This window comes from Hibiscus syriacus, unplaced genomic scaffold, assembly GCF_006381635.1.
Source record: "Hibiscus syriacus cultivar Baekdansim isolate YM2019G1 unplaced genomic scaffold, ASM638163v2 tig00110882_pilon, whole genome shotgun sequence".
NCBI classification, from domain to species: domain Eukaryota; kingdom Viridiplantae; phylum Streptophyta; class Magnoliopsida; order Malvales; family Malvaceae; genus Hibiscus; species Hibiscus syriacus.
Genome location: NW_024062896.1, coordinates 585,753 through 600,864, shown reverse-complemented (window position 1 = coordinate 600,864; position 15,112 = coordinate 585,753). Strand labels below are relative to the sequence as shown.

Genomic DNA, 15,112 nt, shown 5'->3' with positions numbered 1-15,112 from the left:
AACCTACAAAACAACTCTTTTTTAAGAAGGTTAAAATATGATCTAAATTATTATATTTCTCTTCTATGATTAAAATTTTATTATTTTAAAATTTTGATTTTCTTTATCATTTTAATTTATAACACCATTAATGTTTTTTTATTAAAGTTGACTTTATCATTTGAAGTGAACATATACTAAATAATTGGATTAATAAAAAAAATAAAGAGATTAAATTTTAAAAATAATTGAATTAAAAATTGTACAGTTGCCATCTTGGATCTTCTTTTAATAGATAGTTACAGATTTAAAGTTTACAACAAATTTTAGTTGGGGATAAGAACCCCTTTACTTTACAGTTTTATTTAATTTTGTCCATTTATTAAAGCATTAATATCATGTGACCTGTTTTCAATGCTTAGATCCAGCTGTGAAATAAACTTATATATATTATCGGTTACTATTAAGTGTATTGATAGTGAAACTGAAAAAGATTTCCCCCCCCCCAAATTAGTTAAAATAGTGATAATTGTTATATTATTTTATTTTATTTTTAATTCTTAAAGTAGACCAAATAATTGTTTATTATATATATTTTGTATTTTTTATTTGGTGTCTTTTGCAAGTGGCTTCTTTTTGCCTATGCTTCCTAGTGACTTAATGACCGCAATAATTTGCTTTTTCTCTTTTAATTTTAAATAAGGGAAAAAAGTATATCTTAAAGGATAATTTAATAATTAGAAAAGGCCAACAAATAGATGAGTCATTCTTGAAGGGTAGGCATGGCCCATGTGAGTCACTCGAGGTAGTTGCAAATTACAAACCTTTTCAATATTTTGAGTACCCCCCCCCCCTTTTAAAGCAAATTGGACAGGCCACGCTTCTTATATTATACAAAATCTTTTTTTATTAATATATGATAATTATAAATAGTATAATAATAAAAATTCAAAACTAAGATCTCATAATAATCATCCTTTATACCAAAATTTAAATATATATGACTAAAAAAGCCCATTATAAGCTCTATAATCTTTGGAGCGGATTAAAAACTCTTTCTTGACACCTTCTATCTCTCTTAAATTATATATTCAATATACATTAAGAGTAAAATTTATCTTCCTCTCCGTCAGGCAGGGATTGTGTAAAAAAAACACACATACTTACTATGAGTAACTATCAAGTGATCTCAATGATTAAGAAGAGCATTGTTCTCTCTAGAGTTCTAAGTTTGAGTAGTTATATCTGTAGGGTGTGTGTACGTTGTCAGTAATTGAGTTTTAAGACTCTTTATGTAAGCATATTAATATGATTTTTTTGCATAATCATCGATATTTGATATATTAATTGACTATTTCAGATTATATATTACATAAATCTATTATGTGGTGACAATCTAATACAATTTGTTGTATTCGTAAATATCAAGATTTAAATTTATAACCTTATTTAAGGGTCTAATCCCCATCTTATTGTATTAATTAATTGTCAATGATATATTAATATGATGGTTAGCCCCATTTTGTTTTAAGAATTATATTACCATTTTTTTAAAGATATAAATAGAACTTAATCTTATATATCCACCAAATAAAATTGAATCGTAAAATATTATTAAAATTTTGAAGCAACTAAACTAACCAAATATTTCTAAACCATTAGTTGACATAAATCTCAAATTTAATCATTTTTTATTAGTCAAATTTAATCTTAGATAATCCCAACTTACTTCATTTTTTTAATTTGATATGATCAAGTTTATATCTTGACTAAACTGTTATAATATAAACTAATTAGATGTCATGTATAAAAGAAAAAAAGTAAGTAAAATATATATAATATCTATTAAAATATATTAGGCTATCTACCAGTGTTTTGAAAATCGGACCAGACCGACTGGTTCAACCGGTTCAATCAAGAACCGTTGTCTAGTCCGGTTCAATATACACCGGTTGAACCGCTACTAGTGAACCGGCTAGAACCGCTGAACCGTTCGAACCAGACCGACTGAAAACTGGAAAAAACCAGAAAAAATCGCCAATTTTTTTAAAAAAAATTAAACCAAACGACGTCGTTTGTTAAACGAGCCAAGTCGAACTCGAGTATTGCTGAGCTCGACTTGAACTTGAAAACTTTAAAAGTAAGCTCAACTCGACTCAAACTCACAAGCTAAAAATTATCAAGTTCAACTCGAACTCGAAATATAATATTGAAACTTGAACTCGAAAAGGCTTGAACTCAAAAAAAAAATTAGAAGCTCGATTGAAGCCTAAAATTCAAGCCTGATTGAAGTGAAAGAATAGTTCACTTAATGCTCACCAAAAGGCTCTATGATTTTGAATGCCAAATTACCTCTATTATTTATAGAAGTTAGTTGGGATGCTCTTCTATGTTTCTTAGCCATGTGGGATTGTTTTGTTATCATATTTTTACTCTTTAGACTTTTGGGATGCTCTTCTATGTTTCTTAGCCACGTGAGATTGTTTTTTTAAAAAAAATCAAACAATATTATTTTTGTTATGATTTTTTTAGCCCCAAATTTATTTTTAAATTATAGTTATATAATTATATTTATTATTTAATATTTAATATGTTTTACCTTAAATATTATGTTGTAGTTAATTTGAATTATTTTGTTTCACTTGATTTTATGGTTTTTAACTTATATATGTTATAACTTGCTTTGAATATGACTTGTGATATAAAAAATTATTTTTTATTAAATATTTTTGGTATTTTTATTTAATTTTTTAAATAATTATAATTTCATCCGGTTTTTCCGACTGGTCAGACCGGTTCAACCGATTGAACCAGTGAACTGACAGCATGACCAGTTCGCTAACCGATCCGGTTCTGAAAACCATGCTATCTACTGTTCTCCTATTCTTTTATTAATATATATAATATCTATTAAAATTTATGTAAAATTTATACCTTAAATCAAAGTGAAGGTAATGAAGCCGAACCTGTTAACCTCCTCCTCCCCCTCTTATTTTTATTAGTATTTTTTTCGTTGTATTATACTTTAAATTCTTAATTATTATTTTGCATAATATCCAAAATTTTGAGTTCCATCATAAATTTAAGGTTAAATTTGAATGCATAAAAATCATATTGACAAAGAATATAAAATAAATTAAATCCCATAAAAATAGGAAATCATCAACATATGTCGTAGATTATATTTTAAAAGCATTATATACAATTACAATTTGACCACAATTATATATATTGATGGAATATTATTAATTAATTAATCTAATATTATGTTATTTTCAATAACATATTAATTAACTTTTAAAAAATTATCCAAAAGTCATTTTTATCCTTTTATAACTTTACTATAGTTGATAGACCAAAAAAAGTCCTAGGGGTATTTACATATTGGGAAAATTACACATTTAGTATCTAAACTATTACTTTTATTTTATTTTGGTTCTTAAACTTTTATTTTTTTTTCAAAATCATACATAACATTTAGTTTAAGTTTCATTTTGTATCTCTTCATTAAAAACTTAACAGTGGTATTGACATGTCACAATAAGATAATGCTACATCATGATTGAAAAATAAAAAAAGTAGCACATCAATAGTTCTTTTAATTTTTTAACGATGATGTACCAAATTGAAAATTAAGCTAAAAGTTGGATATAACTTTTAAAAAAGTTTAAATACAAAAATAAAATAAAAGTAATAATCTAAGTACTAAACGTATAGTTTACCCTTACATCTTCTATCCTCTATTTTTATTTAACAAAATCTATACATAAAAGGCGGGTGGATCCGGATTCCGGAAGGAACTAAATGGTCTTGTGAACATATTCAAGAAAAGAAAATGAATTCTTTTGTAATATTTAAATTATTAGTTATTTTAAAGTGAACATAAATATTAGTTCTAAAATATTTATTATTCGAATTTATTTTACTTTTTTGTATAAAGGTTTTTGGTTTTAAATTAATTATTTTTTTACCTAAAGTTTTTTCTGGACTTCCTAAACTCAAGTATTTAACAAATTTAGATATTTAATAAATAATTTATTCAATTAAAGTTTTATATAATATTTGATTTTAATACATATAATAAACTGATTTAAATTTTAAATAAATTTATATATTCAAATTAAAACTTTACAAAGAAATTGCATACATCTAATCTATTATTTTACGAGTACATATAGCTTTTGGTACATAATTTTAGTATTTGTATTTAATATTTTAAAAATCTATAATTTGGAACGGAGATTAGTAAATATTGACCCCAAGCAGGTTCTGTTGTGTCGGCGAAGAGTACTGCTTAAATAAATATAAATTAATTTAATTTAATTCAGTTTTACCTTCCGTCAGCCACTATCCGTCTTGCTCAGTTAAGAATCTCTCTCCATCGCTAAAATGAAAAATAAAAAGAAAATAATTCCTGTTTTGTTTCTTGCTAGCCAACGACTGAAGAGAGAAAGCTTTAGAGAATTCAACAGCAACGAGAAACACAGGCGGTTAGGATCGTCAGCGAGGATTTCTATGGCTTTAACGAAATGCTGATATTTTCAAAGCGAGTCGTTTGGTTATTGATGAAATGCACTGGCAGGTTTGGTGGTGGAGCGAAGAATCCGGCAACTCTTTCGAGATCCGGAGAAAAAACAAACGTCTGATAACGAAAACGATTTTTCAAAACAATTCTTCGCTGCTCCTTTTGTTTTGATTTTTTTAGGGGGGGGGGAAACTAGAAAAAAGGAAAAGGATATCCAGTAAAGCGTTAATAGCAATGGAGTCGAGAATGGATCATTACGAGATCATGGAACAGATCGGCCGTGGATCATTTGGCGCTGCCATTCTCGTTTATCACAAAACTGAAAAGAAAAAGTACTTGTTATTTTTTTAATTTCTCAATTTCTGATTTTAATTAATGTGTAATTTGATTGTTTGAACATTATTTTTTAATTAAAAAATAGGTATGTTTTGAAGAAGATCAGATTGGCGCGGCAAACGGACCGCTGTAGGAGTTCTGCGCATCAAGAAGTTAGTTGTTATTTTCTTTTAAACAAATTGATCTGTTTTCGCGTTAAAGGAATAACGAGTTTAATATTCCAATTTACGATCTAGTTTCAATTTTTGTGGTATGCAGATGGCACTTATTTCGCGAATTCAACACCCTTACGTTGTTCAATTTAAGGAAGCCTGGGTTGAGAAAGTAAGATACCAGACTACCTTTTTTGTTGTTGCTAGGATTCTCGAATCAAAATCTGGCTTCACTTTGTAGCTTGTTGAGTGCGCGACTGCCTCGGTTTTTTTTTCTTTCTGTTGATTGTGTTTTGTAATTGTTATGTAGGGCTGCTATGTTTGCATTGTTACTGGATACTGCGAAGGTGGAGATATGTGAGTTTCCCATGTTTGTATGTAGAACTTTGATTCGGAGTTTTTTTATTTGTAGTGTTTTATTGTTGTTCTGTTTAACTGTTTCTAACAGGGATGAATTGATGAAAAAATCAAATGGGATCTATTTTCCGGAGGAGGTAATCTAATCTCTCTATACCTATTGATTTTACAAGTTAGTTTCTTCTTAGAACTGTGTGGCACGGTACAAGGTTCCTCGTTGGGGTTTCCGGCTTCCCTTCTCCTCACCTAATTGTGGAAGAAAGGAGGTGGTTATGACTTACAGTTAATTCTGCTGGTTGTGGACATTGTGCAGAAGCTATGCAAGTGGTTTGCGCAGCTACTTCTGGCAGTTGAATATCTGCATTCAAATTTTGTTCTGCATCGGGACATAAAGGTATGTATGTCAATTTACATTGGTCTTTCTATTAACTTGTTTTTTTATGTACTGACTTCAGCACTTTCTTGGTAGTGTTCCAATATTTTTCTTACCAAAGATCAAGATGTTCGCCTTGGTGAGTTTTGTCTTTTTCCTTTTCTTCTTGCTTTCTTACAGGTTCTCTCTTTCTCTATGTTTCCTATTAAGTTATGTTAGATATCCAACCTGATTGGCTATTCTGCGATTGTTATCCTAAATTCCTTTCTGGTCTGTTCTGGCATAGGGGATTTTGGGCTTGCTAAAACTCTAAAGGCAGATGATTTGGCTTCCTCGGTATGTATGCCGTAATGAAATGGTTTTTTGAAATACATTTCATTTTAGTCTTTTTTCAACCATGTCCAAAGATGGAAAATATTTTTTTTTTGTTTTCAACCATGTCCAAAGATGGAAAAGAATATTTTTGGGTCATTCTTTTAGCATTTCTTTTCCCTGTCTTCCTACAGTTTGCTATAATAAGCTTATGCTACGAAGCTCGAAATGCAGTTTTGTGCTAATATTTGTGTTCTGTTGGCTGATGCCTCAATTTCCCTGTACTTTTATGGCAAAAATTCTTGCATGATAGCATATTACTCACATTCTGTAATTAATAACATATTCCACTCTTCCAGATTGGCTGTCACAATCTAACGTAGTTACATTTTCTGAAAAAATAATATGATTTGTTAAAATGAACAGGCCTAGTGTGTGCCAACCTTACAGTTAAACTTGGTGCTAATTTTAATTTTATCGACTGAGACCAAACTGTAACTAATTGCCGAGTAAAATTTGTAATAAGACCAAGTAGATTAACATAAATAATCACTTAATCTTTTTTAAGGAAAGAATTAAAGCAAAAAGAATCATTTGTTGTTACCGTAGTATATTTTGGGATGGCATCATTACGTAGGAGCTGAAAATATATGCATGTATGCGACTTCTGGTTAACATTTGGTGATAGGAGAGATTTATTTAACATTTTTAATGGTCTTGTATTAATAATTTATCATTAAAAGAGCCTAAAATTTGTGCAAGGATTACATACTGGAGTGCTGTAAATTAACTGTCACTCATGCTGTATCAATCATAAATATCCAAAGACAGCGTATATAACTGTATCTATTGGGTTAGATTTTTTACTCGTCAATCCTTGCTCTCATACTCAACACTTTTGGGCAAAGGCAGTGTGGAGGAGGGAGTTGAAACCTGCACCATGAGCCTCCAATGCAATGAGTATGAGAACAACCACTAGTCTAAAACTCGGTATTCTCAATCCCTTATATTGACAATGAACAATACTTATTTACCTTTTGATATCATTATTTTTTTTGTATTTTTCTTATATTAGAATGTGCTAATTATTCTTAGTTCCAGTGCTAGATAATAGTGGTTTTGTATGTGCCGCAGGTGGTTGGAACTCCCAATTACATGTGTCCTGAACTGCTTGCAGATATTCCTTATGGTTTCAAGTCTGATATCTGGTCTCAGGGTATGTCTTATATATATCTATATATATGTATGTATGTATATATATATATTAGCTGAATTGCTTCTTGTTGAACAGGGTGCTGTATGTATGAGATGGCTGCTCGTCGCCCTGCTTTTAAAGCTTTTGTAAGAGTTCTCACAAATGTTTTTGTTGAATCTGATTATTCAGGAATGAGTTTTACACAGTTAATCTAATTTTGATGAATAGCACGAATTTCATTTGATGTTACATTAAAAAGGAAATTAAAAAATTTCTTTTTTATTCCCTTCCTTTTTTTTTATTATGGAATAATATGTAGCAGCCTTTGCTAGGTTCACAACAGTTTCCATGAATTCTGCCCTCCACTCTTTAAATTAATGCTATCAGAGTAGTTAATGTTGTCCTCGTCTAGTGTGATGTCACGTTCTTTCAGAGGTTTTCTATAAACTACTATTTGTATGCCTCCACTATCCGTGTAAATTATACAAATTTAGTTCAATTAATTTTTGTTAAACTTTTTGTTCTAGGACATGGCAGGGTTGATAAGCAAGATAAATCGTTCCTCTATGGGCCCTTTGCCTTCTTGCTACTCTCCATCATTGTAAGTCTTAATATTAATTTTAGAGCTCACTCTTATTGTATGTTCTCATGATAACCAAGTATTCTCTGTGATTTTTCATGCTCTTACACTGCTTTTCTACCCTTGATTATTCTTTTATGTATTAAGTTTCAACAATGTGCAGATCTCTTGATCAAATTATTTCTTATAGATGTAGGGCTTTTTAAATTGGTTTCTTGGAAATTTGTTTCTTCTCCCTATATAAGGCAAAAATAGTGAATTTTCGTTTAAATTCTCAAGGGACTTGGTGATCTGTATTTTGGCAGTAACACTACATGATTGTTAATCTATTTAATTTTACATGAACAGGAAGGCAATTATCAAGAGCATGCTAAGAAAGAATCCAGAACATCGACCAAGTGTAAGAGTTTCTTTTTGCTCAATACTAAGGATTCTCCACATGCAGGACTTCAATGTAAAATTTTGTGTTTTCACCTTGATTAGGCATCAGAGCTTTTGAAGCATCCTTATTTGCAGCCATATGTTGATAAGTATAGTCCATCATTTAGCTGTCTTTCGAAGAACTGCTGCTCAGATAAGCATGTTACCACTGGTCGTGGTAATAGGAAAAATATGGCCGAGAGTCAGAATAGTAATAGCTCATGTAGTGATAAAGATAGTTTGGTTTCAAGTCACAGGAACACTGACACAAGGATTCCAAATAGCAATAATGAGGCCACTGGCACAGATTCCAATTCTAAGGAAGAAGAGATTTGCCCCATTAGTTTCTCTGGTAAAGTTGATGAAACAGGAAGGATGAAACCTTCTCATGTGGAACAGGGATCTAATGTTCAATCAAAGCAACCAAAATCCATCAAAGGCGTAGTAACGGCTTTGAAAGAAGGGAAAGTAAGAGAAAGTGGTTCCCCTATGAGAGGCGGTCGAACAAAAGCTGCAGGTGGATTGACTCAAAGAAATAATTTAGAAGCATCACCCAAAGTTCTCAAATTTCCTGCTCCAATTCCAGGTTCAAAACCTAATGCTAATACACCAGCTGTTGCTTCAGCTAAATTACGACCAGATTCTGCAAAAAGGATGCCCGGATCACACCATTTGAAGCACCAGGTTTGACTACCACTTAACGGTTTAATCTTAATCTAATTTGTTATTGGTATCCTCACTTACTTTGAAAGGTTCTTGTCTTCAGTTACCTGTTATTGAATCCTCCCCTAAGACTAAACCTAGTCATGAAGGGATTCCTCCACCTGCAACTGAGAAGCCTGTTGCTGAAGACTGTCTACCTTCTAAAAACAGAACTTCCAATGTTGCGAGAAGATCATCTTTTACAGTAAAGGTGAAACATGCTGGAAGTGATGTTTCAAATGAGGCAAGTAACAGAACCAAGTTAGGATCTTCAGAAGTAAACCAGGATTGTGAGGCTATTTCTCACCAACTGTCCAATGGTTACTCTAAAAAGGCTTCTGGAGTGGTGAAACAAGATGTTGAGATAGCTCTAAGTGGAGCTACCATGAGGTTGCAAACAGATAGCAGCACTTCCGTCTCATCTGCAACCTCTATTCAAGCATTTGAGGTTTGTGATGATGCAACCACCACTTTTATTGACTTGACAGAACAGACACAGGAGCATCGGATGATCACCCACATCAAGAGCTTAGAATCACATCCACCATGCAGCTCACCTGCTCTGAAATCAGAGATGCCTGAGGTTCTGTTGAGAGAAAGCTACAGATACCATCATGAATCTGTCATGTTTTCAACTGAAGAATCTGGTCCAGCTCAGATGCATTTCTCTTCAGTAGATGAAAAAGTGACTCTATGTGCCCCTTTGGACCATCCAGACCTGATTTCTGAAGAAAATTTTGTTCATAAAGATGAGACTGCTGTAAGCAGGATGATTAGTAGGGATGGTGATCCTTTAAATCGGACATGTAGTAGGGATGATACTCCTTTAAGCCGAACAAGTAGTAGGGATGATGCCTCTATGAGCAGCTCAAGCACATGGGATGATGCTCCAATAAGCAGTCCAAGTAGCAGTAATGATGCCTCTATAAGCAGGTTAAGTGTTAGAGATGGTGCCCCTGTAAGCTGGTTAAGTATTGGGGAAAATGCCCCTGTAAGTGGACCAACTGCTGGGGAAGATTCCCCCTTCATGAGCAGTTCAAGCACTTGGGATGATGCTTCAATAAGCAGGCCAAGTAGCAGTAATGATGCTCCTATAAGCAGGTTAAGTATCAGAGATAATGCCCCTGTAAGCTGGTTAAGTATTGGGGAAAATGCCCCTGTAAGTGGACCAGCTGCTGGGGAAGATTCCCCCTCCATGAGCAGTTCAAGCACTTGGGATGATGCTTCAATAAGCAGGCCAAGTAGCAGTAATGATGCTCCTATAAGCAGGTTATGTATCAGAGATAATGCCCCTGTAAGCTGGTTAAGTATTGGGGAAAATGCCCCTGTAAGTGGACCAACTGCTGGGGAATATTCCCTCACTAGCAAGCCAAGTAGCAGTGATGATGCCCCTGTAACTGGGGAAGATTGCCCCACTATCAGATTGGATGAAACTGTGGCAGGCAGCCCTAGTAGTATGCATGATGTGATGCTCCATTCAAAGTTTTCTTTGCCAGCCAGTGGTGATGAGAAGTTCAATGTAATTGAACCTATCTTATCAGTTGCAGAAACTATGCCTTGCATTGCCCCATCGATTTCATCTAGCCCGAAGAATTCACAACCAGATAGAGGAACAAATGTACGTGGTTCAACAATCGAAACACCAGCTAGCACTTCTTGTTCTCCAGCATTTGATGACAATGCTATGCATGTTACAAGGCATTGTAGATTCTCTGTTGGCAGTGAGCAGCCAGTGATGGAAAAAGTAGAAATGGATGTTCAAAATGTGGATGTCAGGAAACTCATAAATGTTGTGAGGGATGGATTGGATATAAGAAACATGACTAGTCCAGTGACCCCTACATCAAGTTGCTCTGAAGCAATAAGTTCAACGCCAAATGTTTCGGATTATTTAGGTGCCAAAGAAATAGATGGTAGGAACTCTATTCCCTCTAGTGTTAAAGAAATGGATACTAGGTACTGCATTTCCTCATCTCCAGAACTCATGAATGTTATGAGGGATGAACTGGATATGAGAACCATGACTAGTCCAGTGGCCATTATTTCAAGTTGCTCTGAAGCCTTAAGCTCAAGACCAAATGTTTCGGATTATTCTGGTGTCGAAGAATTGGATGTTAGGAACTCCATTCCCTCTGGTGTTAAAGAAATGGATGTTAGGAACTCTGTTTCTGTATCTCCAAAACGCGTAAATGTCACGAGGGATGAACTGGTTATGAGAAACACGACCAGTCCTGTGACCAGTGCATCAAATTTCTCTGGAGCTTTAAGTTCAACACCAAATGTCTCGGATTTCTCTGGTGTCAAAATGGATGTTATGAACACCGTCCCCTCTGGTGTTAAAGAAATGGATATTGTGAACTCCATTTCTTCATCTCCAGAACCCATGAAAGTTGTGAGGTGTGAACTGGATATGAGAAATTTGACTAGACCAGTGACTGTTATATCAAGTTTCTCCGAAGCTTCAAGTTCAACACCAAATGTTTTGGATTATTCTGGTGTCAAAGAAGTGGACAATAGGAACTCCGTTCCCTCTGGTATTCAACAAATGGATATTGTGAAGTACATTTCCTCATCTCCAGAACCCTTGAATGTTGCGAGGTATGAATTGGAAATGAGAAACATGACTAGTCCAGTGACCCTTGCATCAAATTGCTCTGAAGCTTCAAGTTCAACACCAAACATTTCAGATTATTCTGGTCTGAAAGAAATGGATGTTAGGAACCCAATGCCCTCCGTTGTTAAAGAAAGGAATACTGGGAACACCATTTCCTCGTCGTCAAAACCCATTGATGTTGTGAGAGATGAATTCAATATGAGAACCACGACTAGTCCAGTGACCGTTGCAACAAGCTGCTCTGAAGCTTTAAGTTCAACACCAAACGTTTCAGATAATCCTGGTGTTAAAGAAGCGGATGTTAGGAACTCCACTTCCTCATCTCTAAAATCCGAGCCACCGGAGCCTGTGAAGCCCAACACTACTGTGACAGAAGAGGTGAAACAAGCAAGGGAAACTTTGGATGTCAATTCTTACAGGCAAAGGGCAGAGGCACTCGAAGGGCTTCTTGAATTGTCTGCCGAGTTACTGCAACAAAACAGATTGCAAGAGCTGTCCATCGTTTTGAAGCCTTTCGGTAAACATATGGTGTCCCCAAGGGAGACGGCTATCTGGTTATCCAGAAGTATGAAAGGAATGATGACCGAGGACTGTGGCCGGAATTGAAATTACCAATTGTTTGTCCAAACAATATGCTATAGATCACACTTCAATACGTTGGCTCTCATCATCTCAAGTTACAATGGATGGGTTCAGAATAAACCCTTAAATAATCCAAATCAGAATTTTTTTTGACTAATTAGAGCAACTAATTTTATTTAATAAAAAAAGAGAAAATATAATAATATTATAATTTTAAAAATTAAAAATTAAAAACTACCGTAGATTAATAATATTAATCAATCATTTTTTCTATAACCTACGAAGAACACAAACATACAAATGAATATAGCATTGATTATATGTTGACAAAAGATTAATCCCATGTATTATATATTAGCAAGATAATCAAATAAATGTTAATTATACTCACAAAGTGCACACCTGGTAATTGTTTATATATGTATATTCAGCATCAAGATGGAACAAGAACCACAATGACAAATGTGGGGGGGGGGGGAATGTGAAAAACAAAGGTTGCAAACAAAGGCTAATGCCTCGATTAACGAGTTAGTTAAGTTCGATTAAACCTTTACACTTCTGTAAATGGACTCGATGAGTAAGTTTTATATTTAAATATTTAAAAAAAAAAATTAACATCTTACCAACCTGAGTTAAATAATGCAAATCCTAAAAGAATCAAAGCTCTGTTTACCTCGTTACAAAACTAAGAGGACCTAAAACATAGATAGACCCTATTTCTTCGTCAATGGCTTAAAAGAACACCAAAATTGTATTCTTTGTTGCTTGAAATTAGATGATCATTCTGTCATAACCGTCTTTCGGTTGTGCTCCGGAATTGGGCTTCGATGTGAAAAATGGATTGGGAGTCGCCACCGATCATTTACTTTACGAAAAGTTGGTTGATCGAATACCTTATTTCTTACATGATCTGCGTCTTACCAGTGATATGTCGGATCCGGGATTCGGTTACGGTCAAGGAAGGATTAGCACCCTTGAACCGCCCTTTCGGTACTATGTAATTTCCAGTTGTCTTTAATTAAGAAAGTTGAAAGTTTAAATTGAAAGGTAAAATAACGATCCAAAACTTACATTTGATTGATTGAAAATATACCCTTAAGAAAGTAAAAAAGCCATGTTAGATAAAATGGTAAGAAATTAATTAATTAAATTAAAATGAAAAGAAAACAAATTAAGTAAAATGATAAAATGAAGAAAGCAAAGATAAAATAATAAGTAAAATAAATAAATAATAAAATATATAAAAAAAGAAAAGGAAAATAAATAAAACAAAATAATAATAACAAAGTACGAATTATATATATATAAAATAAATAAAAAAGTAAATATATATAAATTAATAAATTAAATGACGAAAAGAACATATACACATATAATGGTGAGTCGAAATCTTTCAATCTGTCGAGTTGTTCAAAGTATAGCTTTTTGCTGCTGAGTTAAGCAACCAACATGAAACTTTAAAGGTGCTTTTGAATCGAGTATCCTTCGTCTTGAAGTCGAAACTTGACTCTAAAAGCTGCAAAAAATTATGTATGTGGAAAATGATAAATATGATGCTCTAAAATGTATGCATAAGATGCATGTAACATGAATTGGTTATATTTTATCTCCTGAAAAAAGTCTGATAATTTGCATTAGGATGTTGAATCCAAAAATACCCCAATATTTGATGTTGAATCTTCAAAGATGCCCAAAATGTTCCTCATTTCTTGCTTCAGTATTGATTATGAGCATGAGTTTTGTGTCTAAAAGTCACATGTCATTTACCAAGATCCACTCTAGAGAGACTGTCTTGTTTGAAAAAAATGTTTTTATTTCTCTTTTATTTTCAAAGTTATGAAAATATCAATTAAAAGAGTTTTGAAAAATGTTTGATCCAAAGTTTTGAAAATATTGTCAATTTCACGGTTTTACAATTGAGACGAATCATAAACTAGAGTTCATCGGATATCAAAGAATTAATTATATTGTTAATCTTTCAATGAATTATAGCTATTTGACAAGTGCCAAGATCAAAGCTATTTTTGGGAAGTGGTTAAGTAAGGAAAGGATAAAAAAAATCTCAGGTTATTATGTTTGGTCAAAGGTTTGGCATTTGATGCTCAAAGGTTTGGCATTTGGTACTCATAGGTTTGGCATTTGATGTTCAACGGTTTGATGGGGTAGCTTGCATGCTCCTCTACTGGAAGTGTTATCTGACTCCCAACCTTCGTGGTCACACTCGGGTTGTGTGATATCGTATCAAGGAATTTGTGTGATGCCTCAGTTGCACAATTTTTATATTCGAGCCGCTTTTTCAGGTTTTCAACTCGAACCCTCCTTTGGTTTCAAGACGTTATTCAAGATTTACGTCTTGAACCCCCCTTTGTTATTTTTCTCTACCATACATTAATTACATTGTTTTTTGCAAACAAAGATTAATCTTGATGGGCGGGATGAAATATGAAGATATTCTCTTATGTTTAGAAATCCATATAGGATTAGAGACTTTTAAGGCATGTAATGTAGGCCAGGGTTCATGGTTATGAAAGAAAAGGATAAATAGGCCCAAACAAGTATTTCAGGGTGTTGAACCAAGGATCAATTCATTCTGATGCCTTCAATCTTGCTCAAAATGTTTCTCTCTCTTGATGCTCTATGATCTTCGAGTGAAGTGATTCAGTGATTCAGGAATGATTGTGCTTGATCAATCTCATAGTTTGAAGCTTGATGTACCATTTGTCTTTAGGGAATCTTTGCATGTGCTTTTTTGTCCCTTTTTCTTTTTGATTTTTGTTCTTTCTTTTTTTTTCTTCTTTTTGTTTTTTTTTTGTTTTTTGCCCTTTTTGTTCTGATTGAATCTTCGCACTTGGCATTTGGTTCACCTTTTGGTATCTCATCTGAATTAATGTCTTCGCTCATGCGAGCATATTTCTTCCACCTTGCCCCCCAGTGTGGAGGGTGATCCTTGGTTAGGGTTGAATCAGAAGAAAAATACTACAGGCT

The 15,112-nt window shown here is 33.4% G+C and overlaps 1 protein-coding gene across 1 annotated transcript; it reads left to right on the top strand.

The window, feature by feature from the left end:
* The first annotated feature begins 4,262 nt into the window (after nt 1–4,262).
* LOC120144188 (serine/threonine-protein kinase Nek5-like) lies at nt 4,263–12,284 on the top strand. Its single transcript, XM_039158317.1, has 15 exons — nt 4,263–4,836; nt 4,926–4,992; nt 5,099–5,164; nt 5,303–5,349; nt 5,441–5,486; nt 5,663–5,743; nt 5,819–5,861; nt 6,009–6,058; nt 7,169–7,250; nt 7,326–7,375; nt 7,757–7,830; nt 8,158–8,209; nt 8,293–8,913; nt 8,996–11,233; nt 11,270–12,284. Exons 1-15 carry the CDS (start codon nt 4,739–4,741, stop codon nt 12,149–12,151), a joined length of 4,497 nt encoding a protein of 1,498 aa, XP_039014248.1. The 5' UTR covers nt 4,263–4,738; the 3' UTR covers nt 12,152–12,284.
* The last annotated feature ends 2,828 nt before the right edge of the window (nt 12,285–15,112 follow it).

What these genes read in the sequence shown, in the direction of transcription:
- LOC120144188 (XM_039158317.1), top strand. Translation starts at nt 4,739, where the DNA reads ATGGAGTCGAGAATGGATCATTACGAGATCATGGAACAGATCGGCCGT. An exon ending in TTCTGCATCGGGACATAAAG is followed by an intron (nt 5,744 to 5,818) that starts GTATGTATGTCA and finishes CTTTCTTGGTAG; the next exon opens with TGTTCCAATATTTTTCTTAC. An exon ending in CAGATGATTTGGCTTCCTCG is followed by an intron (nt 6,059 to 7,168) that starts GTATGTATGCCG and finishes TATGTGCCGCAG; the next exon opens with GTGGTTGGAACTCCCAATTA.